A 24,070-nucleotide genomic window follows, 5' to 3' on the forward strand; every position below is an offset into this window, starting at 1 on the left:
CTTGGTGTCACCTCATTAGATTCCCGAGAAATATTTAGAAAACATCTGAAAGAAAAATACCTAAACATAGGAGTCCATAAATGTTATCATGGCAATCATATAGAGTCACGGCTGCTTCTTGTAAAAGAACATGGTATATCAGAAAAGACACCATGTGGGATTCCTCAACAAGATAATTTTATTGATATGGGACATGTATTTGATCCTGACCAAGAGGGCTGCAGCTCATCCCAAACTGTGGTGCTTCAGGGATGTGCTGGGATTGGGAAAACAGCTGTGGTGCATAAGTTCATGTTTGACTGGGCAGCAGGAATGGTTACTCCAGGAAGGTTTGACTATCTCATCTATGTAAACTGCAGAGAAATAAGCCATATTGCTAACCTTAGTGCTGCTGACCTAATCACTAACACTTTTCAAGATATAGATGGACCAATCCTGGACGTTATTCTTGTGTATCCAGAGAAGCTTCTTTTCATACTTGATGGATTTCCTGAGCTCCAGCATCCTGTAGGTAACCTGGAAGAGGATCTTAGTGCTAACCCCCAGGAGCAGAAACCAGTAGAGACCCTCTTATGTAGTTTTGTGAGGAAAAAACTGTTCCCTGAATCCTCCCTGCTGATAACTGCCCGGCCTGCAACCATGAAGAAGCTCCACTCTCTGTTAAAACAATCTATCCAGGCCGAGATCATTTGGTTTACAAATGCTGAAAAGAGAGCATATTTCTTGAGTCAGTTTTCAGGTGCTAATGCAGCAATGAGAGTCTTTTATGAGCTGCAACAAAATCAAAGCCTTGACATTATGTCCTCTCTTCCCATCATCTCCTGAATGATCTGTAGTGTCCTGCAGTCACAGGAAGATGGTGACAGGAGTCTTATGAGGTCACTTCAGACCATGACTGATGTGTATCTGTTTTACTTTTCCAAGTGCCTCAAAACCCTTACAGGTATCTCAGTGTGGAAGGGACAAAGTTGTCTGTGGGGCCTTTGCTCTTTGGCTGCAGAGGGACTACAGAACCAACAGGTCCTATTTGAAGTCTGTGACCTCAGGAGACATGGGATAGGGGTATATATCAATTGCACTTTTCTAAATCACTTTTTGAAAAAATCTGAAGGAAGTGTCAATGTCTACACTTTCCTTCACTTCAGTTTCCAAGAGTTCTTGACTGCTGTGTTCTATGCCCTAAAGAATGACGGCAACTGGATGTTTTTTGATCAAGTGGGGAAAACGTGGCAAGAAATATTCCAACAATATGGGAAAGGGTTTTCATCATTAATGATACAGTTCTTGTTTGGCCTCTTATGTAAAGGAAAGGGAAAAGCTGTGGAAACTACTTTTGGAAGAAAAGTCTCCCCAGGACTTAGAGAGGAATTATTGAAATGGACTGAGAAAGAAATAAAGGATAAATATTCTATGTTACAGATTGAGCCAATGGACTTACTTCATTGTTTGTATGAGATTCAGGAAGAAGAATATGCAGAAAAGATAATTGGTGATTTACAATCAATTATATTGCTTCAACCTTCCTACACAAAAATGGACATTCTGGCTATGTCATTCTGTGTAAAAAGCAGTCACAGTCATCTGTCAGTGTCTCTGAAGTGTCAGCACCTAATTGGATTTGAGGAGGAAGAGCAAGCCTCTGCATTCATGACACCAGTCTTTACACTTAATCAGTGAGTATATTAATGTCTTTTCTCCAATGTTTTGGCCTTCAGAAATCATGGGCTTTCTTGTTTATTTCAAGTATTCAGGCACACGATCATTTCTGGTATTGTCAATAAATAAAATGAATCATCTCCACTTTCTATATTTTATGTCAATCAACCCAGTAAGGATTTATTCAATATGTATCACATATTAGACACTAGACTAAGTAGACAGTAAGGGAACGTTAACAATTCTGAGCACTTATTATGTATTAGGCACTGTGCTAGCCACTGTGTGTGTGTATGTGTGTGTATATATATTAGTCTTCACTGTTACCTTGTGAATGTACTTTATAATTATAAAAGTGTTATGAGCATGTAAGTCATCAAGATTATCATTGAGGACTCTACTATTTTGGTGTTGATGACTGCTATTCTGGAAAAGGTGGTAAACTTAACATTGAATTGGTCATCACTCTCCTCTACATATACTTCATTACTGAGGCCTCAGAGAGCCTCAGGTTAGTAAGGGACAGAATTGTACTCCTGCATATATTGCTGTGAATCCTGGGCTTTTTCCACCAGGCTTCCACCTTCACAAAGGGTTCAAAGAGGCTTAGGTAAACCACTTATTTCATACAGATTCTGTATATTGCAAAATACAGTTCTATTGACTTATTGACCTGTGTTGTTGTACCTTAGTTGTACGACCAGCTGAGAGGTAGGGGACCTTGAGAAGAAGAGAGTGGGCAGAAGGCTCTACTTAGGAAGTGTTAACACGAGTCTTTTCTCTGATAGTTATATTTCCTCAGTGGGAGTAGCATAGAGGTAGAAATGAGTATGGGGTAGGTGTGTTTGAGGGAAGTGGGGAGGGGAAGGGAAGTGCAGCAAGAGTGTTTGGGACTAGAGTGGAAGGAGTAAGAGAGGTTACATGGACTTGGAATTACCAAGGACCTTGGCTACAATGTCTTGATAAATTCAAGACCACTTCAACTGTATATTATAAAGTAAAATGATGGATAAATGCATTGAGAACTTTTAAACACTGGTGGAAACAAAGAGAGGCTTCTGGTTCATTCTAGATTTCCAGAAAATCAGCCTTAAATGGAGTCCCTACCCCAGCCCTATTGCCTTTATCAGGGGGCTTAAACTTTCTTCAAAACTTACCCCAAAATATTCTTTTCACAAGCATGTTGACAGAGAGTTCACTATTGTACTGTTTTAGGTTTATTTTGTTGTTCAAGTGTAATTAACATACAGTGCTATATTAATTTCAGGTGTACTATATAGTGATTCAGTTATTCTGTACATTTCTCAGTGCTTGTCAAGATAAGTGTGCTCTTCATCCCCTTTATTTATTTCACACATCTCCACCCACCTCCCCTCTGGCAACCACCAATTTGTTCTCTGTATTTAAGAGTCTGTTTATTTTTTGTCTCTCTTTTTTTTGTTCATTTGTTTTGTTCCTTAAATTCCACATATGAGTGAAATCGTGTGATATTTGTCTTTCTTGTACTAATTTCTTTCACTTAGCATTATACCTTCTAGATCCATCTATGTTGTTGCAAAAGGCAAGATTTTATTCTTTTTTTATGGTGGAGTAATATTCCATTGTGTATGTATGTATAAATATACATACATATATATATGTATTGTTTGTATATATATATATAAATACACATACACACACATACATACACACACACACCACATCTCTATCCATTCATCTATTGATCTACACTTGAGTTGCTTTCATAATATGTCCATTGTAAATAATGCTGCAATAACCATAGGGGTGCATATATATTATCAAATTAGTATTTTTGTTTTCTTTGGGTATTCCTCAAAAAATTAAACATAGAATTATGTTTAACATATGAACATTTGAACTTTTCTAGTTCAAAACATATGAACTTTTCTAGTTTTTAATGATTAATCATTCTATTAATACTGACAACCAAAATATAGTTATAGTGTAGATAGCTTGGGCAACTCACTTGACTTCTCTGAGCCATCTGCAAAATGATGATTATGATATCCATCATTGTGTTAGGGACCAGATAAGATAATTTTATATGTAAAGTGCTTACCTTGGTGCCTGGCACACAGTAACATGGCTTGTGCTTTGAAGTCAGACAGATCTGAGTGCTGACCTCCATTCTATTCCTACCTATGTGACCTTAGGCAAATATCTTAACTTTTTTTTTTGCCTTAATTTCCTTATCTGCAAAATGGGATAATACCTCCTAAGGACTTTGGAAGAAGTAAATGAATACTAGTATGGTAAACAGAAGCCAAAGTAAGCCTTTTACTTAAAATTTTGTTCTTAACTGTTTTGTTTTAAATTATTTTTGCTTTCTCATCTTTTTTAGGTCCTTCAAGCTACACAATTTGCCAGTGTCTCGGCTACACTTGCTCTGCCAAGCACTACGTAATCCATGCTGTAAAATCAAAGACCTGAAGTAAGTTGAACTTTGCTTTAAACACTTAGGTATTTGTAAGGTAGAACCTGGATTGCTAGAAATTGTACCCCCAGCTGATGGGACCTGCAAACAAAATATAACTAGTGCTCAGCTTCTCCATAGCAGAACAGCAAATGATAGGATATGCTACAAACCTAGAAGGGGTAGAGAGTCAGGCACAGATCCCTGTCAGCCCCTCCAGCCTCTGTCCCTTTTGTATATGCTATTTTTGCTGTAGGGAGTGGATGGCAGTCTATAACATCTAAGAGATCTGTGTCTGTGCCCCTCCTGGACCTACCCTCTTCTCCTTCCAGATCCAACTGTCCTCTTCCTTGGTTTTCTTTCAGTTGGGTCCTGTCCCACTCCATGCAGCTCAGTGATCTTTTTCTCTCCCTCCATGCCTCACCTCCATCCCCTGCTGTTATTCCCCAAAGTGCCATTGCTCAGAAACTCCCCACCCACCACGCTGCCTTCCATTCTGTGCTCACTCTCAGGTATCTTGTCTCCTTCACTCCACATCTCAAGCACACAGGCACGAGCTCCCTTGTTTCCAGACCCCTCACCACACAGATCAGTGTCTGTTCTCCTTCCTTCCCTCCTGTCCTAGAGGAAGAGGTGGCCTTTCCAAACCTCCCCAAGCAAGTAAATTCACTTTTTTTATTTTTAAGCATTTAATTATTTCACTTTACACAACACAGAAGTATATAAAGATATAAAAGCCCTCCACCCTACTGTCCCATACCCCACCCCACCTTATACCCCAACATCCCCATTCCTGCTTACCATGCCCTGACCATACCTCCCTAGGTAACACCTTGTTTGCTAAATATCTTTCCAGACCTTTTTTTCTATGCCTTTTCAAACATCAACGTGTAACATAAGGCACATATAAACCTATTATATATATATATATATATATATATATATATATATATATATATATCCTGCATATGCAGTTACAGAGCTTTGGGGGTTTTGTTTCACACACACAAAAAACTGGCCGTCATATTTTATTTTTTATTGAATAGTACAATGGACATGCCTCCCAATGTGGTAAGCAGGGTCTCTCTCTTGTGTGTTGTATGTTTTCAAGCTTTCTTCAGTTGTCTCCTTCCCCGTGGTTCAAGTTTCTCCCATATTAAAAGGAACCCTCTCTCAGCCATGTACCCCATTCCTTCCCTTTACTGCTAGGAGTTCTTGAAGAGCCCCCCTGCCTGCACTTCCTCAATTGCCATTTACTCCTCAGTCTTTGTGGTTTGGGTTCTACCCCTCCCTGGCCCAGATCTGTTCAAAGATCGAAATAATACCAGATCCAATGAATACTTTTCAGTTCCTACCTTAGGGCCTCCCCTGCAGCCCTGGGCACTGCTGAGAATGCTCTCCTTGCATCTCTCTTCCCACTGTCATGACTAGTCCTAAGGACCTTGTCACCTCTATGGTTCCCAGCCAGTGGCAGTTTCACCCTCCAGTGGACATGTGGCAATACCTGGAGACATTTTTGCTTGTCACAACTTGGGGAGTGGATGCTACTGACCTCTAATGTGCAGAGGTCAGGGATTCTGTCAAACATCCCGCAGTGTACTAGACAGCCCCCTGCAACAAAGAATTATTGAACCTCAAGTGTGAGGAGTGTTGAGGCTGGGAAACTCTGTCTTAGAAGAATATAAACAAGCCCAAAGATATTCCTGAAAATGCAGGTTAGGGATCTTGCCCCCAATCCTGATGGTTGTCCACACCTGCCCCAATAGGAGACAGCCCAAAGTCCTATCCAAGAGCTATGGCAATGAACTGGGGCCATTATAGCTTCAGGCTCTATGTCTGTAGTCCCTGGGTGATGTCCAGGGCTCCTCCAGTTTTCTTACTCTGGTCCAGGTGTGACACCTCACGATCCTTCTACCTGTGGGCTAATCCATACATTTAGTCTCCCTCAACACCACTTAGAATCATGAGAAAGGAAACACAAACCATCCTCTCCCCTTCTCTTTTCCCAGTTTACCCCCTCCCTCTAGACATTGATTTCCCATTGGGATATGTTTTATTTCATTTATGAATTCACTGAGACCTTTGTAACCAGATCCCCCTTCCCACTATTATTCTGGCAGTGGGTTTGGGTAGAGAATTGCTCAGGATAGCACCACACTTTGGTCCATAAACTAGACCAGCAAACCCTCTAGGCACTATCATTTGCTGACTCACCTCCTTGGAAGTGGTAGGGGTTCCCTGTTCAGATCTGTCTGTCCCCAGTTCTGCCACTGGGGACTGGGGAAGATTCTCATGTTTTGGGGCTATACAGCCATAGCAGTTGTCTGCATCTGGTGCTGGTGTCCTCTGTATGTCCTGCTGGTGATTTCATCAGTCCTGAGGGATTTCATCTTAGGGGTGGCAAATCTCTGCTGTGTTGTAAGCCCAGGGTTAACCCCAGGCCTGTTTTGATGGTTTCTCATGATATAACTTGATCAGAACACGAACAAGCTTCCTGTCCAGTTCATTCCGGGAGACTCTTGGGATATAGGAATCCTCACTACCTGTAACTCTCTGATACTCCTCCCCAGCCAGTGTTGACATTTTTCTTGGATGATCTGTGGTTTGTGACTGCTCTTCTTGGTGCCAATTTCTGACCTGGAAATAATCTGGTTACCCAGAGCAGGAACCCACTCAACTTAACTTAAAGGGTATCTGTGTGGATTGGATTTTCATGCAGCACAACTGTAGAAAGACCACCACTGTCTCCATCTCTGGGGTTACAAGATCAACTCCTGTGCTTTCTCTATGCCTTATCTGCTCCCTGGGATCTGATTCTGCTATCCTCTAAGACACTTGGCTTCTATAAAGCACACAGTTCTTCTCTCTGACAGCCGGGGCCAGTCCTTGGCTGTGGCCTCGGCATTCATGACTCTGACCTTGGTCCCAACTCCAAATAACCCACTGCTTCCTTGCCCAACACCACTCTATGAAATCTGCCTCTCTGTTCGAGAACCTGTTTGGCTAAGGATGGGTCAGATGTCCACTCCTCCCATCATATACAGCCTAGGTGGGGAGATGGGTGGATTGTCATATACATGGCTGCTCATGTCCACTAGATACTAGGGCTTAGGAGTAAGAACAAAAGCTACGGTGCTTCTGGGGTATGGAACACTAATGCTCTGGAACACAAAGGGGGTCATCAAAACATGTCTCTCCCTGTCAATCTACACCTTCTCCACTTCCCACCCCACCTCCCTCCCATTCCTTTAGCCCCATTCTCCCACTTATCCCCTTCCCCACTCCACCCAGTCCCCTCCCTCACCTTTCCCCCATCCCTCAAAAATTGATTTTCCACTGGTATAGGTTTCTGTTCTATTTGACATTTCTTAATTTACTGAGGGCTTTGCAGCCAGATTCCCCTCCCACAGCGGAAGCAAATTTCCCTCCTTGAAAAATTCACAGCTTTACACCAAGGGCAGTCCCAATCCCCAGGTCTGCGAAATATGGGAGGTCTTCTATGCTGATAGGGATCAGAGTCTCTCCTGTCTCTTTGGGATTCTTGAGGGTCTTTTCCCTGGGACCCCACATTAGACCTCACACTAACCTCAGAGGGCCTCCAGTGGGGAGATGTCTGAACTGGATTTCCTACGGTGAATGGTGTTGCTGGTGGGACTGGTGTGGGCGCAGGTGGGAAGGGGGAAAAGGGACAGGCGTAGGAGTATGTGAATGAGGCAGGGAGCTGGACAGGAAGGGGTGATGGTGTGACTGTGGCCCTAGGCTTGATGGTCCCAGAGAAATAAAACATGGCTGTTTCCACTGACTTAATATCTCCCTTCCTCTGCCCACTGGCAGTGTAATTTTTCCGCTCCACAGCTCCAAGCAGGTGCATGCGGCCTCCACCTGGCTCCTTTGCAGCTTCTGCCCCTTCTGCATTCTTCTGTCCTCTTCTTCCTCTTCCTGCAGTGCCAGTAGAAGCAGTAGAAGTGGCAGCAACTCCCTCCTCCTCTACCTCACCTGCTCCTTCTGTCCTTGTGACCAGGCCTGGCTCCTCTGAGACCTGGACCTGCTTCTGCAGAGACTGCAGCTGTGGGAGAAAAGTGGGCAGTGTTGAGACCCACTCTGGGGGTGGTGAGGGGATGGGGCAGGGAGATAGGGCAGGGATCAAGCAGAGATAATCTTTAAGACCTGGAGGAGCTTCCACTTCAGGAAATCCCGTTCTGTCTGCACCTCTTCCAGGTTGGCCTGGGCCATCTGTAGCTGGAAGGCTGCCTCTTTGTGCTCCATCTCCTGCTGTGTAGTGAACTCCTTTAGGTCTGAGGCCAAGGTCTGTGCAGTGGTCTTATGCAGTTTGGCGAAGTCATGCAGCCAGTGTACCCTGTGCTTGTGTAACTGGCCATGCCTACAGGCAAAGCGCACACCTAGGGCCAGGCTGCTCCAGGCACAGGCCTCTTTGGCCTCACTGGACACTGTGCTGTCTTCCAGGATGGCCCTGAGTTTGTCCTCCACCTCCTCCCAGGGCAAGGATGTATTCTCAAGGTAGAATTCTGGGCCTTTTGTGTGCCCAGCCATCTTCTCATTGATGAAGGTTACCACTTTGCTGTGCTGGAACCCACCACTGGGGTCGTCGGGTTTCAAGGCCATGATGACTGAGAACCTTAGGGGTTTGGCTGGCCCTGCAGAAACGAACAAACCAGTTGTCCCGTAGACCCCCCCTTGCCCCTCTCCCCTTGTCCCCCTTCCCCTCCCTCTTTATCCCCCTTCCCCTCCTCCCGTCCAGCCTTGCCCCCCTCCTCCCCCTTGCCCCCCTCCTCCCCCGTCCTGCCCTCTTGTCCCCCCGCCCCCTCTGTCCCACTCCCTCATCCTACCCCCTCCCCTGACCCACCACCTCGTCCCTACCCCACCCTGCTTCCCCATCCCGCTGCCCCGCCCGGTCCTGCCCCCTTATCCCCCCCTGCCCCCGTCCCACCCCCTCCCCCATCCTGCCACATTGTCCCCACACACCCACCCCACCTCCACCTCCCTTGTCTGGTCCCCTTGTCCCCCTTTCTCCAGTCCTGCCCTCTCGTTCCCTCCCCCACCCCGCGTTTCCAACCATCTGTTTGCCCTGCCCCTCCTCCCTCAGACCCTCTGAAAGGTCCACTGACTGGTTTGCCCCACCCTAGTACACCTCCAGCCGGGGCCAGATGGGGTGCAAGCTAACCATACCTAACCATACCTACCTAATAAGCCCAAGCAAGAGGGTACTTTTCCCTCCAAGGGCTTGAGAAAAAGGAAGTCTTGGGGCCAATTCTGGAATCTTTTACTCTGGGACTGTTCCAACTTCCAGTGATAATGGGGGTGGGAGGGAATGTGAGAGGAAGGTTCTGTCCCAACTCCAGGACATAAGAGGACCTGCTATATTGTTGAAAGTCCTTGAAAGCCGGAAATAGCAGGAGTGGTCAGAAAAGACTTAGAATCAAGAATGTAAAGGACTTGTAATCAAATACAAGAAGTTATGCCCACCCCACCATAGTGCTTTGTCCCACACCAGGGGGCCCGTCCCTCCTAGAGATGGAATTTTCTAGAACAAGAGGCAGCCCCAATCCCCCAGTGGCCTTCTGAATGCCTTGGAGGAAGAATGTGGAGCTAGGGAACAGCTTCATTGCCCATTGGCCCAGCACTGAATATTGTAGTGACCCTAAATGGTCATAAATCTTGGCTGCTTCACCCCCAAACCATGTCTTGAATCTGTCCACCTTTGCTGCCCCCACCATCCTAGGTCACCTGCCCCCACCATCCTAGGTCAGCTACCCCTACCCTATTTCTTCCCTGGACTGCAGCCCTCTGATATCTGGTCTGTCTCCTGCTTCCTGGCATTAGAGGGATATGACCATCTCACTTTAAATCTCCACTGACTTTCCAAAGCCTTCTGTATAAATCAGACAGACTTCAGGTTTAGTCCTGAAGTCCTTTGCCACTTACTATATGACTTTCTGCTGTAAATGAATCTTAGTTTCTATCAATGGGCCTACTGCAAGGACAAATGACAAAGTACATTGTAAACTTGATGTAATTTTTTCTATGAGCACATTTTTGTAAAATAAAATCTGTGTGTGTGTCTGTATATTTCTATGATCTTGGAGAAAGGAGTGGGAGGGTATACACCAGACTCTTAACATTGGTTATCTCTGGGAGGTGAAATTGGAGAGGAGGTTTGGAAAAAGGTTTTATCTTTTTTAAAAAAATTTTTTGACATTTATTCATTTTTGAGAGAGAGAAAGGCAGTGTGAGCAGGGGAGGGGCCGAGAGAAGAGAGGGAAACACAGAATCAAAGCAGGCTCCAGGCTCTGAGCTGTCAGCACAGAGCCTGATGTAGGGCTTGGACCCATGAACCGGGAGATCATGACCTGAGCCAAAGTCGTATGCTTAACTGACTAAGCCACCCAAGTGCCCCAAAAAAAGTTTTTATCTTTTTAAAATACATCTTCCTATGATTTCACTTGTTACAAAGAACATATGTATGCATGCATTAAAAACCTGGAAATTCGTGTGCCAAAATTTTAACAGTGGTTATTTTGGGGTGATAGGAATATAGTACTTAAAAAAACTTTATTCTTTACATTTTTCTCTATCATAGAAATTGTTTATAGTAAGCATATATTATGTTTTTAAATTTTTAACTACTCTTTGATAACTTATGATCATTGCAAATACATTTTAAATACCTATAAAGTAAATGTCTCCCTGTAATCTCACCCTTTCCCAACCTAGAAGATAACCACTGTTAATAATTTGATATATATGTGTCTGTGTGTGTGTGTGTGTGTGTGTGTATATATATATATATATATATATACATACATACATATATATCCTTCTAGTCTTTTTTTTAATGTTTATTTACTTTTGAGAGAGAGTGTGTGAGTGGGGGAGGAGCAGAAAGAGAGGGAGACACAGAAACTGAAGCAGGCTCTAGGCTCTGAGCTGTCAGCACAGAACCCGATACGGGGCTTAAACCCACGAACTGTGAGATCATGACCTGAGATGAAATTGGACGCTTACCGACTGAGCCACCCAGGCGCCCCTGTCCTTCTAGTCTTTTAAAATAGGCCATAGCAAATACAATTGACCCTTGAACAACAGGGAGTTTGAACTGTGGAGGTCCACTTATATGTGGATTTTTTTTAAATAAATTCAGAGTAGTACTATAAATGTATTTTCTCTTATGATTTTCTTAGTAACATTTTCTTTTATCTAGTTTACTTTATTGTAAGAATATAGTATGTAATATATATAACATACAAATACATGTTAATTGATTATTGTTAAGGTTTCTGGTCAATAATAGGCTATTAGTAGTTAAGTTTTGGGAGAGTCAAAAGTTGTAGTCAAAAGTTTTCAACTCTGTGGAGGTTGAAGCCCCTAATCCCCTGAGTTGTTCAAGGGTCAGCTGTAATTGGAAGTTTCTCAAACAAAACATCCTCTGTCTTGTCTCTGGCCTTTGCATCTCTTGGCCTTTGCACTGGCTGCTCCATGAGTGGATTGTCCCTCAGCCCCTCCTCTTCCTCCTGCTTCCATTCTCTTCATCCAGCTGTTCAATTTCTCTTCCCCTTTCACAACAGCACTCAAGTATTTATTTTTTTATAAATATTTCTTGATCCTCCAAGCCCCACCCCAAGCTAGGTTGAATTGTACTACCTTTCTGTGTCCCCATGATACCTTATGCATACCACTTGAAGTACTTTTCACACTGTATCCATGATTTTCTAATTTTTTTGCCCCATTAACTGGACATTCTTGAAGGCCAAGTTGGGGTCTTAATTATTTTTGTGTTTTTAGCATTTGGCACAGTGGTAAGCACCCAATAAATTGTTGAGTGGATTGAAAAAATTCATTACATCAGTAAAGTACAAACAGGTACCTTTAAGGGGAGTCCTATTTTCTTTCTTCTCTGAAATATCTTTTTCTCCACACAGACTGATTTTCTGCCACCTCACAGCTTCTTGTGGTAGGGACCTCTCTTTAGTATTTCAAACTAACCAGTATTTGACAGATTTGGAATTTGTAAAAAATACCCTGGAAGATTCAGGAATGAGGCTTCTGTGTGAAGGATTAAAGCAGCCAAACTGTGTCTTACAGACATTGAGGTAACTGATAGCAGGAGATTTTGTTTTCTCTGTTCATATCATTTTTTGTCAATTTCTGTTTGCATGTGGGGAGAGCATGAACAAGATGATGAGGTCATTCTTCTTTTCTCTGAAGGTTGTACCGATGCCTTATATCTCCTGCTTCTTGTGGGGCACTAGCAGCTGTTCTCAGCACCAGTCAGTGGCTCACTGATCTGGAATTTAGGGAAACAAAATTGGAAGCTTCAGCTCTGAAATTGCTCTGTGAAGGCTTAAAAGATCCAAATTGCAAATTACAGAAGCTCAAGTAAGTTGTAACTGTTAGTTTCCTTACTGCAAGAAAATAATTTAAATATGCAACTCAAAATGGACATTTTGTGATCAAAACATTTCAAAGAGTCATGGAGAGGAAGAATAAAAAGTGACAGTCCCTAAAATTGTTTCTATGCAACAAGTTTAGGAAGAGAATTTTCATTGTAAGTAACAATAACATCAATGACTATAATAATAACCCACACTTATTGAACAGTTACTTTGTGCTAACCATTGTGCTGAGTGCTTTGTATCCACTATTTCCTTTAATTATTATCCCCATTTTAGCAGATGAGGAACTGGAGACCTAAGATCATAAGACTAAATAACATGGTAAAGGCACAATTCAAAACTGACATGTGTTTGACTTCAAAGTCCATGGTAATGATTTTAATAAAAAATTTATCATATACATGTTAGGGTTCTCTAGAGGGACAGAACAAATAAGATATATACAAAATATGCAATTGACTCTTGAACAATATGGGGGTTGGGGTGCCACTCCTACCCCCGCCAGTTGAAAATCCACATAGAACTTTTGACCTTCCAAAAACTTAACTACAAATAGCCTACTGTTGACTGGAAGCCTTATTAATAACATGAACAGTCAACTAACACATTCTGTATATATGTATTATATGCTGTATTAAAACAAAGTAAGCTAGAGGAAAGAAAATGTTAAGAAAATCATAAGAGAAAAATACGTTTACAGTACTATACTGTATTTATCAAAAATTCGTGTTTAAGTGAACTTGTGCAGTTCAAACCTGTGTTGTTCAAGGGTCAACTGTATAGAGAGATTTATTCTAAGGAATTGGCTCATGTGGATTATGGTGGCTGTCAAGTTCAATATCTGCAAGGTAGGTCAGTAGGCTAGAGACACAAGGAAGAGCCGACGTTGCAGCTTAAGTCTGAAGGCATTCTCCTGGGAGAATTCTGTCTTCTTCCCAAGGAGGTCAGTCTTTTTCTAGAAAACCTTTCAACTGATTAGATGAGGCCCATCCAAACTATGGAGGGTAAATTACTTTACTCAAAGTCTACTGATATCAATACTAATCTCATATAAAAAGGACCTTTCCAAATACATCTAGAATAATGTTTGACCAAATGTCTGGACATATGACCCAGCCAACTTGAGGCATAAAATTAACTATCATAATATATATGTGGGTTTTTTAAGGCAAAACCTCTTTAGCATTGAAGCTTTAAAAAATCCACTTTGTAACTTTTTTTTTTCTGGCAGAATGCCTCTATTTAAAATTTCTAAATTGGGGAGATACAGACATGTGTACTTATAAGCCCTCCTTCAAAGCTAAGGTTGGAGCCTGGTAACTCAAGAGAAAATTGAGGACTCAAAAATTGTAGTGTATATCATAGAAATTTTTTTAAATGTTGGAAGAAAAAGTTGATGGGAAATAGTTCAAGAAATTGAACTACTTAATATGGAGAAACAAAGATTTAGAAGACAGGAAGGTTGGTAAAAACCACTCTTCATCCCAAACAAGGAATATCATGTGGAGGATAATGATAGGCTGGGTCTCTGTAAGGATGGAAAATTAATTAATAATGGACTTAAAATTTTTTTATGTTTCTTTATTTTTGAGAGAGAGAGAGAGGCAGAATGTGAGCAGGGGAGAGGCAAAGAGAGAAGGAGACACAGAATCCAAAGCAGGCTCCAGGGCCCCAGCTGTCAGCACAGAGCCTGACACAGGGCTCAAACCCACGAGCCATGAAATCATGACCTGAGCCAATGTTGGATGCTTAACCGACTGAGCCACTCGGGCACCCCAATAATGGACTTTTAGATAAGAGGCAAGATCTTTTGACTATGAAGCTTATTAAGGATATTATAGTACCCACCCCACCGGGATTTGAGAGAAACTGTAAGATAGAATTATAAATTCATGCAGGGAGTTAAAATAAGATTAGGTTGCCTTGATATTTCCTCCCAATACTTTTTTTGAGGGGCAGTCAACACTTACTGAATTCCTACTGGGGGACACAGTATTGTGGGAGAAATGTATAACTCTTTCCTCTGGAGGTTGTGACATACTCAAGGTTGGCAGTCTTGTATGGGTGGGCCTTTATTTTCTCTGCTCATGAGGTATTGTGGCAGGGGGTGAGTAGGATGGTAAAACAGCCAGTTTTATCTCTGTTATCTTTCTTTCTCTCCAGGTTGTGTGCTAGCTTTCTCCCTGAAAGCTCAGAGGTTGTTTGCAACTATCTTGCCTCTGTTCTCATTTGCAATCCAAACCTCACTGAGCTTGACCTGAGTGAAAATCCCCTGGGGGATACAGGGGTGAAGTATCTTTGTGAAGGTCTCAGACATTCCAACTGTAAAGTGGAGAAACTAGAGTAAGTTTCTTAGAACTGTCTGGTAGCATCTTATGACTATTGAATTTGTCAAGTGCCTGCTGTGTGCCAAGATCTATGCTTGGTGCTTGGCAGAAGTTATTTCATCTAATTCACTCTTTCCAATAACCTTAAAAAATGGATTTGTATTTCCATTGTACAGATGAGGAAATTGAAGACCACAGGGAAAAGTGATTTGTCCAAAGTCACAGCACGCGAAAGTGGTATGGTCAGGATGTGACTCTAAAATCTGATCATGGGGAAAAGTGACTTGTCCAAAGTCACAGCACTCAAAAGTGGTATAGTCAGGATGTGACTCCAAAATCTGTCTCCAAATCTCATGCTCTTTCCATTATATTACCATCTTGCATGCTTACAGGAATGCCACTACTTAAATATTAATTCTATAAAGAACACCTACTATGCACCCAACACTGGACTAGATGTAGGTAGTTTTGTCAGAAGGACAAGTGACAAGGCTGCCCTTAAGGGCACACAGATATGAAACAATTGGAGAACAACACAGTTCATTCAATGTGTAATGAAGTGCCCAACACTGTGGAATCATTTAGAAATGCCAGATGAGCCCAGGGAAAGGTAGGAGGTCCCTATGAGCTGGAGACCTCAGGAGGAGTCTTTGTGAAGGAGCTGCACTAGGAGCTGGAACTTGAAGGATGGCTAGAACTTAGTTATATGGGGAGGCTAGGAAAAGCTAAATGCAGCAGTGGCTGATTTTTCTTCTTTTTCTCTTGGTAGCTTGAGCACATGTTACCTAACAGATGCTAGCTGTATGGAGCTCTCTTCTTTCTTGCAAGTGAGTCAGACTCTAAAAGAGTTGTTTGTGTTCGCCAATACCCTAGGGGACATAGGAGTACAGCATCTCTGTGAAGGTCTGCAGCATGCACAGGGTATAATCGAGAGTCTTGTGTAAGTGTCTACTTATCCTTGTTCTCATGGGCCTTGGCATTTGAAGTTCAGTGGGACTCTATGGTTAACAGCCACATTGGTATCCCCATTCCTCCAGGCTTTCCCAGTGTTCCCTTTCTGCGGCTTGTTGTGAGTCCCTCGCCCAAGTCCTGAGCTCCACCCGGAGCCTGACAAGGCTGCTTCTAATTAATAACAAAATTGAAGATTTGGGACTGAAATGGCTGTGCGAAGGATTAAAACAGCCTGATTGTCAGTTAAAGGATCTGGCGTAAGTATCATGGACTATAGCCACAGGCTGAGTTTCCTGATGTTTCAGCAACTCTTAAAATTAAATGAGTATTTTTTGGCCTGGTGATTGAATCTCCAAGGAAGCAATAATTGAAGATCCAAATAATTCGGGGGGGAATAAATGTTCCTCTACTCCACAATATCCGCTTGGACCTGGCCCAGGGGATTTTTTTTTACATGACACTCTGAGTTTCTAATGTGTTTTTCCAGTGGGCAAATAGAATTTCTAAAGTGACTCAGTGCAGATGAAATGATGCCAGCCTTCTCTACCTTACTTCCCGGCAGACTGTGGACCTGCCACCTGACTGGAGAGTGTTGTCAGGATTTGTGCAATGCACTCTACACCAATGAGTACCTGAGAGACCTTGACCTCAGTGATAATGCCTTAGGGGATGAGGGTATGCAGGTGCTGTGCGAAGGGCTGAAACACCCCTCCTATAAACTACAGACCTTGTGGTAAGTGCACAGGGACCCTTTATTCACCAGGCTCTTGTTCCAGGCTATATATGAAATGGAGGGTCTTTTTGGAACTTGGGATAAAACTGATTTCTTCCTCAAATCCCTAATCCTCCTTAGGTTAGCAGAATGTCATCTCACAGATGCATGCTGTGGAGCCCTTGCCTCTGTCCTCAACAGAAATGAGAACCTGACACTGCTAGACCTAAGTGGAAATGACCTCAAGGATTTTGGAGTGCAAATGCTGTGTGATGCACTGATTCAGCCAATATGTAAACTACAGACATTCTAGTAAGTTAATGTGGTGGGAGAAGTGGGAGGGAGGGGGTCAAGGCAGACATGTTGGGTTTGACCATAGGCTACTGCAGTGGGGAAAGAAGAACTGAGAACAAGCCATGCCGAGGCAAAATATCAAAGGAAGTGAAATTACCAGTAGGCTTCCTCCTTGGACACGGGGACAAAGAGAGAAGCAGATAACAGGCAGCACTGGATCTCACTGCTAAGAAAAGCAGCATGGTGTAGGAAAAAGAGTATCAAATCTAGATTCTTTTAGGTCTGGCTTAAATACTAGGTTTAGCATCTACTAGCTACATACCCATGGTTACCTAACCTCCCTGCACTTAAGTATCCTTGTCTGTAAAATGGAGCTAATACTAGTACTTGACTATCTGGTGTTGACATGGGGATTGAATGAAGTGAAACATTAATTATAAATGCACCCAGTACAACCTTTGGCACATAGATGGTGCTCCATAAATGTTAGATTCTTTCCATTTTCTCTTCTAATACTTGCTAGAGGTCTTAATGTTTACATTTGAGAGTCTTCAAGACTCAAGGAAATGAAGCTATAATGATGCAGTGATAGGAAGTAGAGGCCTTGACCCTTTCTGGTCAATGTCCATCTGCCAGCTCAGCAGGCTGGCATTGACACACAAAGTCATTCTTAATTAGGATACAGCTATGCTGTGTTGGCAGCTAACCAGTGACCAAACGGCCATTCATTTCTGGAATTCAGAACTGGAACACATAATGGAAAATAAAGGCCGAGTGCAAAAATTCCACATTCAAGGCCAATTTGATGGATTGAAGCATAAATGCAAACAACATAAAGGCCTGATTACAAGTATGGCTGAAACAGAAGCTGGTTCTCTACTAGCAAAGTGAAGTATGTTAGTTTCAAAGGCTTGAAAGTGTGGTGATTACTGCCCAGAAAGGGGGAGTTACTCACAACATGATAAGCGTCAGGGATTTAGGGACCTTCAATGGTGTCTTTCTCAAAAGAAATAACTGCAGCCTATATTGTTAGCAGGTTGGAATAAGCTTAATGACCAATCCTAATGTTTCTTTAAATATTGAGTAATTTAATGTGGTAGCATTCTATATTGTGTGTGCTTCAGCAATGGTCCTAAGTGACAGCAAGGAGAATTTTTTTTTTGTTGTGATGGCATGCCATTATTTGCTTTTTTATTGTAAATTGTTATGCTGTTTCCTGTATCTCTTGCTCTTTGCCTTTTAACCAATGTGCTTCCATTGTGTTTTCATGCCAGCCTTCAAACCTTTATAACTTGTCGATCAATAAGTTGATAACAGTGGGCAATAATAGCTCAGAATACAAAACAAAGGACACACACACGCACACACACACACATACACACACACACACACACACAGAATAGACACCATTCACTGACCTCAAATCAGTTTTGAATGTTAGAGTATATATAAAACAAACAACACTGAAATTAATAGAAATATATACTTATCCACGTAAGGTGAGAGAAAACTATGGATGATTTAATGCTGTGGTAGGATAGAGATGGAGTAAATCCAGGAGAGCCTTCTAAAAGGGGGAAATTCTGCTGGAAATTGCAAAGGCTGGAGGAAAAAGGTTATTTTCTAAGAGCTGCTTGAGTGTGAGGCTGAATCTTATTCCTCATTGTATTCTCCCCCTGCCCCAATAAAAAGTTCCTGGCTCATTGCTTTGCATATAGTAAATACATACAGAAGATCAATTAGTAATTTAGAGCATCTAGAGGCAAAGAGACAGTTAATGATATATCCAATAAAGACTATGTGTCTAGACATTCAAAAGGTCAAGGAATAAAAGAGATTGTGGCCTCAGAGGACAGAGCTCACCTTCATTCATTCTACCAGTACTTGCTGAATATGTGCCATGTACCAGGCAAGTGTGCCAGGTGCTAGGAGACAAGGGTGAATAAGACAGGAGACATGATCTGTGCTCTTCAGGGGCCAGTGGGCTTAGTGGTAGAGACAGGCACATAAACTGAATAATGCAATAAGGGGATCGTAAGGTCTTGAGGGAGTCATGGCAGGAGACAACCCACCCAGTCCAAGATGGGCAGGGAAAACTTCTTGGAGGAAGGACCACCTGAGTTAAGTTTCAGGACTATTGCCAAGAGAAATAGTGGTAAGGTTGGAGAAGGGTAGTCCAAGCTCAGGAGATGCATGAGCAAGATAGCCAGACAATAAACAGTACAGTTTATGGTGCTTGATAGGGAAATGGGTGGGAAATATCCAAGGAGTTTGCTATTTCTGGAGCATAAAGTACAAAGCAGAATGTGTCAAGAAGTGAGACTGAGGGGGTAGGTAAGGCCTGTATGCCATATGTGATTAGTAAGACCTGTTAGCAGAATTCTGGGTACAAATTCAGCCCTTGCTCTCGTTCTCTCTCTCTCTCTCTCTCTCTCTCTCTCTCTCCCTATCTCTGATACTCTAGCAGTGGTACATTTTGAGGCCTCTCCTCACGTTTCCAAAATTGGTCCCCAAGGTAGAGCTAGTTTTGCTTCCAAAGTTGGTTAAAGAATCAGTCCGCTGCTGCTCCTGTTTCTCGCTGCCACAGGGGGCTGATCCTAAGAACTGAATCTAACCAGTCCCACAGAAGTTTGGTTACTAGACTGTGATGCCCTGGCTGGTCTGGATCCCTGCTAGCCATGCAGTGCCATTATACTTGGGCTTTAAGGCTACAGATATATTAGTCCACACCCAAACATACAGCCATTGTTCTCTAAAGTACTGTATATGTCAGGGTGGTTGGGTCTAGAGGAGCTCCTGGAATCAGCCACAGATACAGATACACACACACACACACACAATATATATATACATACATATATATATATATATATATATATATATATATATATATGAAACCTGCCCTTGCCCCACAAAGACATAGGCCCCTGAGTTGAGTCAGGGGACCCACTTAAACCTTCTTTCTTCAAGATAATCTTATTTTATGGGCTGTGGCGCCTTTCACTGGCACTGGGTCTTGGATAAAGGCCCCTAGCTCACCCTGATATGTGTTCCTAATTCTAAATTTGGAAAGAAGGGGTTGATAATAACTGGTATCTTAACTCCCAGAAGACCTCTGGGCTTCCTAAGCATATTGGCCTACCTCTTGCCCAACAGTGAGCTCTATACATCAAGAGGTAAGGCAACTTTTGCTAAGTCAGTAAAAAAAAAATTCTGAAGGTCTTGTTACACTTTTGTGGCATTAAGTATCTACTTAGTGTACAATTTCATAATTAGCATGGTTACTCGTTTCACTTTGCTAGATAAAGATTAGCTTCTATCCATTAAAAACTGAAATCTTTACCTCACTACACACTTGAAAGAGCTGTACCTCCTTTTGTAGTCAATGGGTTTTAATCAGGGACACACATAGGGAGTTTGCACTATGGGAAGTTTTCTAGTAAGTGGGCAGTTGGATATAGGAGTGTGCCTTGGAGATGATAGATGAAGCCATGGCAATGGATGAGATCCTCTGGGGAGAGTGAGAACAGAAGAACCTCTGAGGAACATCTCTGGGGAATTAGCCCTGGGAAATACCAACTTTTTAAGAAGTGGGTATGGGAAAGAAAACCCATGGAGTAAACCAGGAGAGAAATGGTGTCCTGGAAGCTATGGGAAAAGTGAATTTCAAGGAAGAAGTGCTCAACAGTATCAAATGCAGCAGAGAGGTTCAAGAGGACGAGTACTGAAACATATATCCATTGGGTTTAGTAATTTGGAGGCCAGAGGGGACTTTCTCAAGGGCTGGTTTAGTGGCATGGTGGGGCCAGAAACCAGACTGCAGTGACTTGAGGATAGGAAGTAAGGAGGGGAGAAGGAGCAGAGACTAATCCTTCAAGAAGTTTGTGAAAAGGAGGGGCACCTGGGTGGCTTAGTTAAGTGTCCAACTTTGGCTCACGTCATGATCTCACAGTCTGTGGGTTCAAGCCCTGTGTCAGACTCTGTGCCTGTAGCTTGAAGCCTGGAGCCTGCTTTGGATTCTGTGTCTCCCTCTCTCTCTGCCCCTCCCCGAACTTGTGCTCTCTCTCTCTCAAAAAAAATAAACATTAAAAATTTTTTTTTTAAAGTTTGTGAAAAGGAGAAGAGATGTAGGGCTATGACTGGGAAGACTGGTGGAACTGCAGGAAGGAGGGAGAGAGTTGGTCTTTTCCTTTTCTGGCTCGTTGAGGATAGGCAATTCTGTAGTCTGAGTGAAAGCCCATAGAGAGGGAGAGGTTCCATATACAGGAGCAGGAACTAATGGACTGATGCAATGGGGCCTTGGACAAAGTCAGAGAGGGACAAGAGTGAGGGTCCAAGAGGAAGTTTTCTCAAGGAAAGGAGCTAAGGCTAAGGGAGGCAGTTGATGTGGGTGAAGTAACTCAGTGGTGGTGCTATGGAGCAAGTGGAATGGGAATCTTATCCTTGCGGATAGGAAAGCTACTGAAGGCATCTGCTGGCTTGACTTGACACAAGATTCTTTTCATTTTTCATAGCATTGACTCGGATCATTTACATGAAGAAACGTTCAGAAAGATGGAAGCTTTAAAAATGAGCAAGCCTGGAATCACCTGGTAGTTTCCAAGGAAAGCCCCTGAATCAGCTGCATATAGATCCCTCGATCTGCCCCCATCTTTAACAGTTGTGCAATATTCTTGTTCTAAACCTGTTAACCATTGCCAAGGACCCTAGTGTGAAACAAACAGCAGTGATTTCTATTTCTTACATAGAATCATCCACTAAGTAGGATGTGAAAGGCAGAGGCACTTTAGTTCAAATGTCTTCAGCAATAATACCTTACATTTATATGTTGTGTTATAATGTTTACTATGTTCTCACAGAAACCCTCAAAAGTGGGAAGATGAGGCTCAGAGAGGCTGTGACTAGCTCTATGTCACACAGCTCATTAGTGAGAGAATTGGGACTGGAATCTAGCCAGGTTTTACAATACCCAGACCAGACAGAGAAACAATAGAAAAAGAATGTGAAGGAGTCAACTTAAAGAAACAAGATACTTGAAATGATTAAAGTGCAAGAGAGTATACAAACATATATCTTATGGTGCTGATTTTAACTAAAACTAATTCACAAAGGAAAGAGTGGAATGAGTTCCATTAATAGGGAAAGGCTTCATGGAGATGCAACTTGATGTGGGCCTTGAGAATGAGCAGGATTGAGATGGGGGGAGATACATAGGCCAGTGGCTGTAAGACTGCAGGCAACAGGGCTGTGTTTGTGAGCCGCTCGCCAAAAGCGCCTAGGGAGAGAAAAATGTTTGCATTAGAGTTTCCTGAGCTGTGGCAGTATCTACATTCTAGCTGAGGGTGTTCTCTAGTTTCCAGGCTCAACTCCTTTTCTGAACTTCTAATACCCCATGTGTTTGTTCTTATTCATGGACTCCTATGGCTGACTCACTCCTCATCCGTGACAACAAATTGCATGGCCTAGCATGGATCCTACACAACCCCATGTTTATCTCTGCCTAGCTTCTACAAAACACCAGATGAGACAAGTGGAGGAAGGGAATGCCAGGCAAAGAAAATAGCACAAAGTCCATAATATAGCAGTTAATGTGGTATGGGATGGGCAGAAAAGTAGGCTGACCTAATTAAGATACACAGGTGTCTCTGGAAGCTACTTGACTAGCTGTGTGACCCTGAACAAGTCAACTTGGATTGTAACAGTTTCTATTTTCTCATCTGTAAAATGGGGATAACTTCACATTAACCTTATATGGCTGTTGTTCCTGATATGGTGCTGACCCACAGTAGGTACTATAATGGTAGCTATTTGTATGAGTGTGTAAATGTGATACAGCTCAGCTGTGTAGTCTTTGAGCTCCCAGATTTTCCTGCTGTGTAGTCAGTGTTAACTGTGCATTTGCACTAAATGTGTGTGCTGGAGACAGTATATCTAGTGGGGGAAGAGACACATAGTGGGAAGTTACTGCCCGCTAGAGGTCTAGCTGCTCCATGTCCTCGTCCATCATCATATGTTGTTCCTTGCTGCCCTGGGAGATGGTAACTTTCGGTCCAGAGACTACATCTGGCCTGAGATGGTCAAAACAGCACTTTGTTTCCAGTTTTCTTAAGTTATTTCCTTTTAGTTATTTAAAACTTATTTATTGACAATTATTATGTGCCAGGTTTTGTGCTAAGTATTGGCTTTACAGAGATGAATATGCCTTTTCCTGTGCACATCCCCCTCCATCTTCTCTGACTGCCCTGGTCCCTCTGTCAGTCTGGTAAAAATCTGATAAAACTCAGTCACAGTAAGAACTCAGAAATATAATGTTGAATGAAAGATTGCAGAACTCTGTGTGTGGGTCTTTGTGTGTGTGTCCCATTTGTGTATAAAAGGATAAATACACATGTATGTGTGTGTGTCCAGAATATGTGTGGAAGAATATATACAGGAAATTGCCAATAGGAGTTATCTCTGTTAAGAGGAATTTGGCAAAGAGGGGCCATTTTTATCTATAGCCCTTTGTTCTACTTGATGTTTTTACCATGTGCATGTATTAATTTTATAATTAATAAACTTGATGTTAAAAATAAAACTCATTTATACTGAGGAGTTATTTTTCTTCTTTTAAACATGACAGTTGAGAAGAAAATATAGGGCAGACATTTATAAGCATGACAAAAACCCAAAGGAAAAGAATGAAAGATTTGATAAAATTGAAATTAAAAATACTTTTATGAGAAAAATACATAAATAAAAGACCAGTGATAAACTGCAAGAACCTATTTGGCATACATATAAAGACAAGGCTAATGTCCATAATATAAATAACAAATCAGCATGAAAAACAAAATGTGAAGGACTCCTACTTCCAGCAATGATGAAGTAACAAAGAATGGACTCATCTTCCCACATTAACAACTCAAAAAATGGGCAAAATATATGAAATAGCAGTTTTCAGACTTTGGTGGAGTTGGGAAAAATAAAAAACAAATAACTAGGTGGTAGTTTTAAACAGAACAATATCAATAAATATATTAATGGTCTCACAGCAACCCAATTAAAAGACTGAGATTGGTGGAATAGAAAATTAGAAAAAAACCTCAACTATATGTTGCCTATAGGAAACCCACTTTAAGTATAAAAACACAAGTAGGTTAAACATAAAAGACATGGAAAAATACACCATGTTAACATTGATTTTTAAAAAGCTGGCGTGAGTATAGTATTAGAGAAAGCAGATTGCAAAACAAAGAATGTTACCAGAAATACAGAGGGCTATTTTATAATAATAACGTAGTTA

General features: G+C 42.1%; 2 protein-coding genes across 2 annotated transcripts in view; one reads left to right on the forward strand and one right to left on the reverse strand.

Annotated features, from left to right (window-relative positions):
- LOC125157627 (ribonuclease inhibitor-like) overlaps positions 1–23,313 on the forward strand; it is a 43,066-nt gene extending 19,753 nt beyond the window's left edge. The window contains exons 5-15 of the mRNA XM_047844541.1: positions 419–507; positions 1,462–1,673; positions 4,019–4,108; positions 12,028–12,198; positions 12,314–12,484; positions 14,665–14,844; positions 15,598–15,768; positions 15,866–16,036; positions 16,342–16,512; positions 16,633–16,803; positions 21,300–23,313. Coding sequence (XP_047700497.1) covers positions 419–507; positions 1,462–1,673; positions 4,019–4,108; positions 12,028–12,198; positions 12,314–12,484; positions 14,665–14,844; positions 15,598–15,768; positions 15,866–16,036; positions 16,342–16,512; positions 16,633–16,803; positions 21,300–21,381 — 1,679 coding nt within the window. The 3' untranslated portion in view covers positions 21,382–23,313. The remainder of the gene's footprint in view (positions 1–418; positions 508–1,461; positions 1,674–4,018; positions 4,109–12,027; positions 12,199–12,313; positions 12,485–14,664; positions 14,845–15,597; positions 15,769–15,865; positions 16,037–16,341; positions 16,513–16,632; positions 16,804–21,299) is intronic.
- On the reverse strand, positions 7,444–9,344 carry TEX13B (testis expressed 13B). Its single transcript, XM_047844542.1, has 3 exons — positions 9,292–9,344; positions 8,258–8,745; positions 7,444–8,156 (listed from the first exon to the last, which is right to left on the reverse strand). The coding sequence occupies exons 2-3, from the start codon at positions 8,711–8,713 to the stop codon at positions 7,464–7,466; spliced, it is 1,149 nt and encodes a 382-aa protein (XP_047700498.1). The 5' UTR covers positions 8,714–8,745; positions 9,292–9,344; the 3' UTR covers positions 7,444–7,463.
- Positions 23,314–24,070: the final 757 nt, after the last annotated feature.

This window comes from Prionailurus viverrinus, chromosome X (assembly GCF_022837055.1).
Source record: "Prionailurus viverrinus isolate Anna chromosome X, UM_Priviv_1.0, whole genome shotgun sequence".
NCBI lineage: Eukaryota > Metazoa > Chordata > Mammalia > Carnivora > Felidae > Prionailurus > Prionailurus viverrinus.